The sequence below is a fragment of the Castanea sativa genome, chromosome 6 (genome assembly GCF_040712315.1).
Source record: "Castanea sativa cultivar Marrone di Chiusa Pesio chromosome 6, ASM4071231v1".
Classification (NCBI taxonomy): Eukaryota; Viridiplantae; Streptophyta; class Magnoliopsida; order Fagales; family Fagaceae; genus Castanea; species Castanea sativa.
The window spans coordinates 53,186,496-53,195,879 of NC_134018.1; the positions used below are offsets into that span (position 1 = coordinate 53,186,496).

General features: G+C 38.3%; 1 protein-coding gene across 1 annotated transcript; it reads left to right on the forward strand.

Moving 5' to 3' along the window:
• Positions 1 to 552: 552 nt before the first annotated feature.
• On the forward strand, positions 553 to 4,507 carry LOC142640754 (transketolase, chloroplastic). Its single transcript, XM_075814995.1, has 7 exons — positions 553 to 1,161; positions 1,399 to 1,489; positions 1,575 to 1,680; positions 1,785 to 2,067; positions 2,580 to 2,728; positions 2,813 to 2,966; positions 3,251 to 4,507. The coding sequence occupies exons 1-7, from the start codon at positions 643 to 645 to the stop codon at positions 4,211 to 4,213; spliced, it is 2,265 nt and encodes a 754-aa protein (XP_075671110.1). The 5' UTR covers positions 553 to 642; the 3' UTR covers positions 4,214 to 4,507.
• The last annotated feature ends 4,877 nt before the right edge of the window (positions 4,508 to 9,384 follow it).

The following is a 9,384-nucleotide window of genomic DNA, read 5'->3' on the forward strand; positions in this document are numbered from 1 at the left end:
CCAGTCGTTCCGGTGTAGAATTTGTAAGCATATTCTCTCACCTTCTTATCTCATATTCCTACATCTCTTAAAATCTGCGCATTCAATAAATCTACTACAACTGCCCATTTGCACAATGAATAATAATTATCTTTAATTTAAAAATAAATAAATAATTTAATCTTTTAATAAAAAATAACGTTACTAATACAATGTTTCTCCTAACAATTAAATTAACACCAATTTTATAGATTCTAATCCGCTCAACTGGTAAAAAAAAAAATTTAATTTTCATTTGGTTTAGATTTGATTTTTTCATTTATTAAATAAAAATATTGAGCTTCTCACCAACCCAAGTTTTTTCTTTGTTTGAAACACACCAACCCCAAGTTTAAACTTTCAACGTTAATCCAAAATAACACCCCATCTAAAAAAAAAAGAAATGAAAGGCAGGCATTTCCTACCCATAGTCAATGGCTGCGATTGTTTTTCCAGCTGAATCTAACGGTCAGCTCTCTCTAACTTTCATCACATCATTTTTTTGTTTCCATGACATGTTAGATGAGATAGCATAAATCAACACACACCTCGGACTCTCCATCATTAGCTCCACTCTCTCTCTCTCTCTGAAAGTCTCTTCTTCTTCTTCTTCGAGGTTGAGCCATGGCTTCCTCTACATCTCTGACCCTATCCCAAGCTCTTCTAGCCCGCGCCACCTCTCTCCACCAATCCTCCACCGACCGCGTCTCCCTCGCCACTTTCACCGGCCTCAAATCCTCCACCACCACCACCACCACCACCAGCCCGCTCCTCTCCTCCTCCCGCCGCGCCGCCAACCGCCGGTGCGCTGCCCTGCCCGGCCCGACCCGGACCCGACCCGGCGCAGTCAAGGCCGTCTCCGTCGAGACCGCGGTGGGCCAGGCCGCCGACACCGCGCTAGTGGAGAAGTCGATCAACACGATCCGGTTCCTGGCGATCGACGCCGTCGAGAAGGCGAATTCGGGTCACCCGGGTCTGCCCATGGGCTGCGCCCCGATGGGACACGTGTTGTACGACGAGGTCATGAGGTACAACCCGAAGAACCCGTATTGGTTCAACCGTGACCGCTTCGTCCTCTCTGCGGGTCACGGTTGTATGCTACAGTACGCTCTTCTTCACCTCGCTGGCTACGACAGCGTCCAGGTGTGCCCTCCTCATTGGACTGTCTTTTCGTCTGTCATTTTAGCACTCTCTCTTTAATAAATTAGTTAGTTAACTAACCTGGCTCTTTTGGCCGACAACAAAAGACTTTACCAGATACGAATATGTTTTTTAACTTTTTGAAAAAACCCAAAACTAATTTTACTTTTGGATCTCAAATTTATCAAATAGCCTATAATTAGTTAGTTGTTATTTATTTATTTTTGATGTGATAATCAGGAAGAAGATTTGAAGAGTTTCAGACAGTGGGGAAGCAAGACCCCTGGACATCCTGAGAATTTTGAGACACCTGGTGTTGAAGTTACAACTGGTTATAACTATAAACCTTTGACTTAGTTAAGGTTTTTGCTAATTAATTTTACTTTTAGATGCTTATAGTTTTTAATTATGTGCAGGTCCTCTTGGGCAGGGTATTGCCAATGCTGTTGGTTTGGCTCTTGCTGAGAAACACTTGGCTGCTCGTTACAACAAGCCCGACAATGAGATCGTTGACCATTACACGTAATGATGACTAATTCACTATCTTATTAGATCTTGTAGCCACTTAATTTTACTGTGCCTTGAAGTTGTTTGATTTAGAGGTGTTGGGTTTTTGGTTGGTGTAGATATGTTATATTGGGAGATGGTTGTCAAATGGAGGGGATTTCGAATGAAGTCTGTTCTCTTGCCGGACACTGGGGGCTTGGGAAGTTGATTGCTTTCTATGATGATAACCACATTTCTATTGATGGCGACACCGAGATTGCATTCACCGAGAGTGTTGACAAACGTTTTGAGGGTCTTGGGTGGCACGTTATTTGGGTGAAGAATGGAAACACTGGCTATGATGAAATTCGTGCTGCTATTAAGGAGGCAAAGGCTGTGACAGACAAGCCCACTTTGATCAAGGTTAGATGTTTATTGATATGTAGATGCTTATGTTAGACTTAGGAGTTTGGTATAGAACGTAAATGATTCTTGCTTGACATATGGCTATAAAGGTTATACCCAATACATAAAGCTCCCACTTCTGTGGGTTTTGGGAGAGGTGATTGTTAGACATATGGCTATGTATTGATTTATTATATTTAAAAGTTGGAATAAGTTTAATATTTCATTAATAATTTCAACCAACTACGCTTTTTAAAACTTAGTCAAAGATGGTGCAGATTTATAATAGCAGATGCTAAGAGGATATTTGTGGAAGTTTGAGATAGGATGCGTTGCCTCATGCACGCCCTTTCTTTTCCTTTAAAAGATATACTAGAAAGCCTTCTGAATTTAGCAATCTATAAGTCGCTCTAGTGATATAATGAAGTTGTTCTTCTGTTTAAGTTCCTCCCAAGAACAACCTCAAGTATTTGGGATTGGTGTACTCTGGCTTCAGGTTATGACTATGCCTTTCATTTACATTTTTGCAGGTGACTACAACCATTGGTTTTGGGTCTCCAAATAAGGCAAACTCATACAGTGTACATGGAAGTGCTCTGGGTGCCAAGGAAGTCGATGCCACTAGGAAGAACCTTGGATGGCCATTTGAGCCTTTCCACGTGCCAGAGGATGTTAAAAAGTGAGGACATGTAGAATTGGGTATCATTATTTGAGTTGCTACTAAGATTGATTTGATATTGAACAATTGTTTGGCCTTTCCCAGGCATTGGAGTCGCCATGCCCCCAAGGGTTCTGCTCTTGAAGCTGAATGGAATGCCAAGTTTGCTGAATATGAGAAGAAGTACAAGGAGGAGGCTGCAGAGCTCAAGTCTATCATTACTGGTGAACTACCTGTTGGCTGGGAGAAAGCCCTTCCTGTGAGTAGCTGTTGAGCAAATTAGTTGCGCTTGATTGACCTTTGAATGTTTACTTGCTTGCTTATGCTACATTTAAGCTATTCTATAATGAGCATGAATGTACCTCTGGAAACTACTCTAAACAACATTTGACTACACAATTAAACCTTTTTTTTCTATCTTTTTTCTTGAAGAGTCTAGCAAACCACCTGGCTGTCATGTAGACAAGCCTCTTTTTACCATTAAGTTTTAGATATGAAATATATAGATGATCTCATATGGTTTTATTTTATTGCTATTTCCAGACATACACTCCTGAGAGCCCAGCTGATGCCACCAGAAATCTGTCTCAGCAATGCCTTAATGCACTAGCAAAGGTTCTCCCTGGTTTCCTAGGTGGTAGTGCAGATCTTGCATCTTCCAACATGACATTGCTGAAAATGTTTGGTGACTTCCAAAAGGACACCCCAGAAGAGCGCAATGTTAGGTTTGGTGTTAGAGAGCATGGCATGGGAGCCATTTGCAATGGCATTGCCCTTCACAGCCCTGGTGGTCTGATTCCATACTGTGCTACTTTTTTTGTTTTCACCGACTACATGCGAGCAGCTATCAGGATTTCTGCCTTATCTGAAGCTGGAGTTATCTACGTTATGACCCATGATTCAATTGGGCTTGGAGAAGATGGCCCAACCCATCAACCAATAGAGCACATTGCAAGTTTCCGGGCAATGCCCAACATATTGATGCTCCGCCCAGCTGATGGAAATGAGACTGCTGGAGCATACAAGGTTGCAGTTCTTAACAGGAAGAGACCCTCCATCCTTGCCCTTTCTCGGCAAAAGCTGAAACAACTTCCTGGAACTTCCATTGAAGGAGTTGAAAAGGGAGGCTACATTATTTCAGACAATTCTTCTGGTAACAAGCCAGATGTTATTTTGATTGGAACTGGTTCTGAATTGGAAATTGCTGCTCAAGCTGCGGAGGAACTAAGAAAGGAAGGCAAGGCTGTTAGAGTTGTCTCTTTCATCTCTTGGGAACTCTTTGATGAGCAATCAGATGCCTACAAGGAAAGTGTTTTGCCAGCAGCTGTGTCAGCTAGGGTTAGCATTGAGGCTGGATCAACATTTGGGTGGGAGAAAATTATTGGAAGCAAAGGTAAGGCAATAGGTATTGACCGGTTTGGCGCAAGTGCTCCAGCAGGGAGAATATACAAGGAGTATGGTCTTACTGCAGAGGCTGTTATTGCAGCAGCTAAGGAACTTTCCTAGGCTTGGTTTGTTTGTTTGTCACGAAAACTTGCCATTCGGCAATTGGGTTTGGGTTGGGAATTACAATGAGGAAACCATTTCCTAGAGATCTGTTTTGCAACACGGTCTCTTCTACTACAATAAAAAGGCAAGATTAAATTTTCTTCTGTTGTTATGATTCCCCAGTGGAGCATATAGATCAAAGAGAGAGTAGGGTTTATTGAATTTTCATGAATTTGTAACAACTCTTGGACATGTCTTGAGTTTTGTAATGTTATGTGGTTGATTTTAACGAGCTTCTTCATACTCCATAAACCTCTGTCACTATCTTCATTATTAGTTGTTTTAGCTTTTGGAGCAATTGGATCATCTTTATGAACTGAAATCGTTTTTGGTTCATATGACAGTTTAAATTATCTCGAATGAACATATCAAATTTGGTTGCCCTTTATGTTTGTTTAATTTCCCACCTCCAAAAAAAAGAAAAAGAAAAGAAATCATCTTCAATTCCTTCAAACTTGATCGGATTGGACAAACAAAACACAAATGTATGGGTGGTTGAATGAGGTTGTGTCCCCACCAAAATAAAAATGTTTTTGTGTATCCAATTGTGGATGGATAATTGTTTCAAGCCATTCAAGAAAAGTAGGGTAATCCATTTTCCTTCCCACATTGGGATGGGACCCAATAATAAGTTAAGAAATGGATGAAGCTTAGCCTAGTTAATTTTGGAATATTGCCCAACTTTTGCGTTTTGAGGGTCCACTTTGTTTGCAGGGAAGGGAAGATATTGACCCATTGATAAGTTTGTGGTTGTTGAAGCTCCTGTCATCAGCCTACCTATCCATACTGTCTTCCACTACCGCCAAAAGTTCCTGCAAATGTATTAGTTACTAATAAAACTCACTCTCTACCCCTGAGATTAACGGTCACTTTTGTCGGTGAAAATGGGACCCACTTTACAAATTTGATATATATAATGAGTAGTACTACCTTCACAATATTTTTACAATATTTTCACAACAAATCATAGATGGTTAATTGTTATTTGTTCAAATTTGAACCTACCACTAAGATTACTTTTTTGTCTCAACAATAACAACCAGGAACAACCTGCCACTTAAAATTTGTTATAAAAATATTGTAAAAATGTTATGAACATATCATTCATTTCTCATAAAATATATAGACGTTTTAAAGAGGATTTGAGAATATTCAGCATGTTAAGCATATTCTCTCTCACTTTGTGTATGAGTGAATAGTTGGGAAGAGGTTATGTTTGGCTCATTTTTGGGTACTAAAATATCTTTCTTCGTGTGGGACTAAACAAATCTGTGTCATGTATATACTATGTGGACATCTCTAATGAATTTGACAAATGCTCCCAATAGCCAGTAGTGATGGATGCACAAATATAGTTGGGTCAACATGTTTGATACTAGGGAACGGGTTTTTCCTCTTAACAAATTTAGGTACCAACAAACATGGGCAATAATTTTAAATGGTTTCTTGATCTGAGATTCATGGCCATTGTACACAAATATAAAATAAGGTTCTTTGAGTTCTGTAGTATGTAAGCTGTAAGCAATGAATATCCTTGACGGGCAGGCTGTGGGTTTAGATAAATATCAGTTAGATACTTAGATCTATAGCTGACTTGACTATCTACTTAGTGGGAGCTCACAGATGTTTTGGTTGACTAATAGCAAATAAAAATGTGATCTTTAATACAAATTCCTGATAGTATGATATGAATCAATAAAATAATGATGTGGGAATAATGAAAACTTAAAAAGCTAATGTTTTAGGAGAATTTTTTATTAAAGATTCATATATAGCTCCAATAGCGAATGCAATAGCGAATGATGAATAGTTTTTGGATAAATTATATATTTAGTCCCTATTCTTTGCACCACATTTTATTCATAACTTTTTAATTGTGTTAATTTGGTCTTTAATCTTTCAGTGTCAGTGTAAATTTAGTCTCTACCGTTATATCTTGAATAAAAATTGTTGACATAGCAAATGACTAAAATAAAATTTAAGTTTATTATCATATCAACAAAAGCTAATTTTTTTTTTTGGCCATTAGACATGTCATTAATTTTTATCCAAAAGATAATGACAGGGACTAAATTGATATGATATTAAAAAATTAGGGATCAAATTGACATAATTGAAAGATTAGAAATCAAATTAAAATATGATAAATAAGATAAAAGATCAAATATGTAGTTTAGCGGTAGTTTTTTTCATTGCATTTGAGGGTCAGTGATGTGGTAGGCCAGTGGTCACCTTCTACATTGATGCTTTTATAGTTAGAGCATCCACATTGAATAGGGCATATGGCAAATGTAAGCCCAATTTGCAATTGAAGCCCAAAAACAACACTCCATCGATTATGGTAAAACCCAACAATTGCAAATTTTTTTGCAATTCAGCTGCAGTGTAATTCTAAATGTAGAATACACTGTAGCTGAATGGTATATGAAAATAGTATTATTTAATTCTTTCTCTCTCCTCTTTTTTATTAAACAATTCCTATTCTTTCTCTCTCTCTCTCTCTCTCTCTCTCTCTCTCTCCCGTTATTTCTCTGATCTGTTCCTTCTCTCTTCAGTCTTCAGACCCAAAACCCATATTTCTCTGATCTGTTCCTTCTCTCTTCAGTCTTCAGACCCAAAACCCAGAAACACCACACCACGGCGAGCCACCACACCACGGCAGATCGGCCTGGCTAACGGCGACGACGTGGCTTGGTTTCTCTCTCTCTGGTTGACGGCGGCGACATGCATCGGTGTTGGTTTGGATTGATTGGGTTGGATTTTTGGAATGGGTTTTGGAGTGGCGATTGATCACGTGGCTTGGAGTGGGTTGGTTTCAAGTTCGACGGATCACGGTGGATCGGGTGTGGTTGAGGTGTGGGTCACGGTGATTGTGGGTTGTGTCGTTTTGGTGGTGCTGGGTGGAGGTGGGTTGCTGTGTATTATTATTATTTTTTTGGTGGTGTTGATGATCGGAGAGGGTGGTGTTGATGGTCTGGGTTTTTTTTTTTTTTTGGGGGTTGTGTTGTTTTGGTTGTGGGTTTTTTGTTGGTGTTGACAGAGAGGGTGGAGGTGGTGTTGTTGTGTTCATGGTGTGGTTCTGGAATAGAAAGAAAAAATAAATAATGTGTTTTTATCGTAGATGATGGTGATTGTTTGAAATAGTATTTTATTGGGTAGAAATAATATTTTAATGAGTAGGATAGGAAAATAAAAGTTTAGATGTGGAAGTGTTTCAAAATTGTATTGTATAATTGATAAAGTAACTTTTTGAATGGTAAAATAGAGAAGAATTAGAAAAAATGAATGTGGATGCTCTTCTAATGGATTGATCAATGGGCAGACCAAACAATTTGAATTGTGGTGTCTTTTTGAATGGGCCTAGAGTTTCTATTTGCATTTAAAGTGGGCTGTGACTTTGTGAATCAAATTTTTTGCTGAGGTCCAATTAACGCTTTGCATGAACTTGCCTGTGGGTTTTCAATTTTTCAGCTTTTAGTTTGATTATTTTCCCTCTAAAAAAAGGACTATTAGTTCTTGTTTCTTTAACGCATTAGAATTTACAATTTCTAGTAATACTAGCTTCAATTAAAAGACTCGAGGAAATTAATATGAGGCCAGGTCCCTTTCCACAGGAAATATGCAATGTACTTGCTTGCACTTCTATTGAAGACACAAGTCTATCTGGTTTAATCGTACCATTAAATTAAGACAGCTTTAGAATGAGAATCTTCACCGTCAAATTGACACTTAAACACATTTAAGCTGTAACAAACTTTCATACAAACTTCCATACATTCTAATATTTACACTTTGACCTACCTATTGCTCTTACCTTTCCAGTCTTTTACTTTTACCTGTTTTTTATTTGTTCATGTAGTTATTTCCGGTTCTGGAAGCGATAGCATTATACAAAAGTAACAAATTCAGATTTTTCGAGATTATGTTATGTATAAGCTCAAATCACAACCACCAACCAGAAGGCATAAATTCTTGATCAGCAGATTATGAACTTATGATATGAAAGAGTAGGTTTGTAGCTGCTCATTAAGGTGGTGAAGAAATGCTTGCCCATGTTAATGATAGCAACGAGATACAGTCCTTCATAGAATTTTCAAATTTAACTATACATATTAAAAGAAGTGGGGGAAAAAAAATAAAAGGAAGACGTTAGTGGCAAGCCATGAAAATTGAAAGCACTCATGGTGTTTCGCCTAGCATTTAAAGGTTCAAAATTCACATACATCATGTAAAATGAGAGAATCAATTTTTTTTTTTTTTTTTAAGTTAAAAAACGTCTTCTCTGAGATGCTCATGCTTGAGTAAGTCAGTAACAAAGCCAAAGCAATGGTATCAGTGACTGTATGCTAGCATGCCATTGGCAGGCTATCCCTGCCTTGAAATTGGAACTTCATTCTAACTCAAGATTTTATGTTTTGAGAAGACCCAGCTACATGAGATCCAGGAACACAACCGCCCCTACCGCCTCCCCTCTATGCTATGTTTGGAAGTTTTGAGAGAGAGGAGAGTAGTGGAGAAAAGAGTAGAGATGAATGGTTATCCTCCACCTTGTTTGGATGTTTTTAAAATTAAGTAAAAGGGAAGGGAATAATTAGTCTTTTTATTAGTAATTTTGTTAATATAGAAAGAGCAAATTTGGTAATTCATTTGGTCAAACATTTTTATGCTCCACTCTCCCTCCAAATCTTTCCAATTTGGGGAAATTAAAAAAAAGGGTTAGAAGTAGTTCAAAGCCCTCCCCTTCCTTAAAAAAAATCAAAACAAGGTAATTTGATTACTTTCCCTCCCTCTACTCTACTCCCGCTCCTTCTCCCAACATCCAAACATAGCATTAAGTATACAACTTGTAAGGGTTGAGAAACTGAAAGCGAAACTAAAAGCTACTAGTCTACTATTCCTGAACAACTAGTTAGGTTCTATTGCTTAGCTTATTTGGATCTTAGCCACATAAAAGGGAACTAACTGACTGAATAAATGATGTCTAGCTACAGTCTTCCAGCCCATCCTGCTAGAACTGACCCACCTAAAGCCCTGGAAAAATGGAGTTTTTCTGCAAATTTTATTCCTCTATTGCATTTAAACTGAATTTGTTTAACAGCAGTGGCCTGTCAGTCATGCCAAGCAATTGA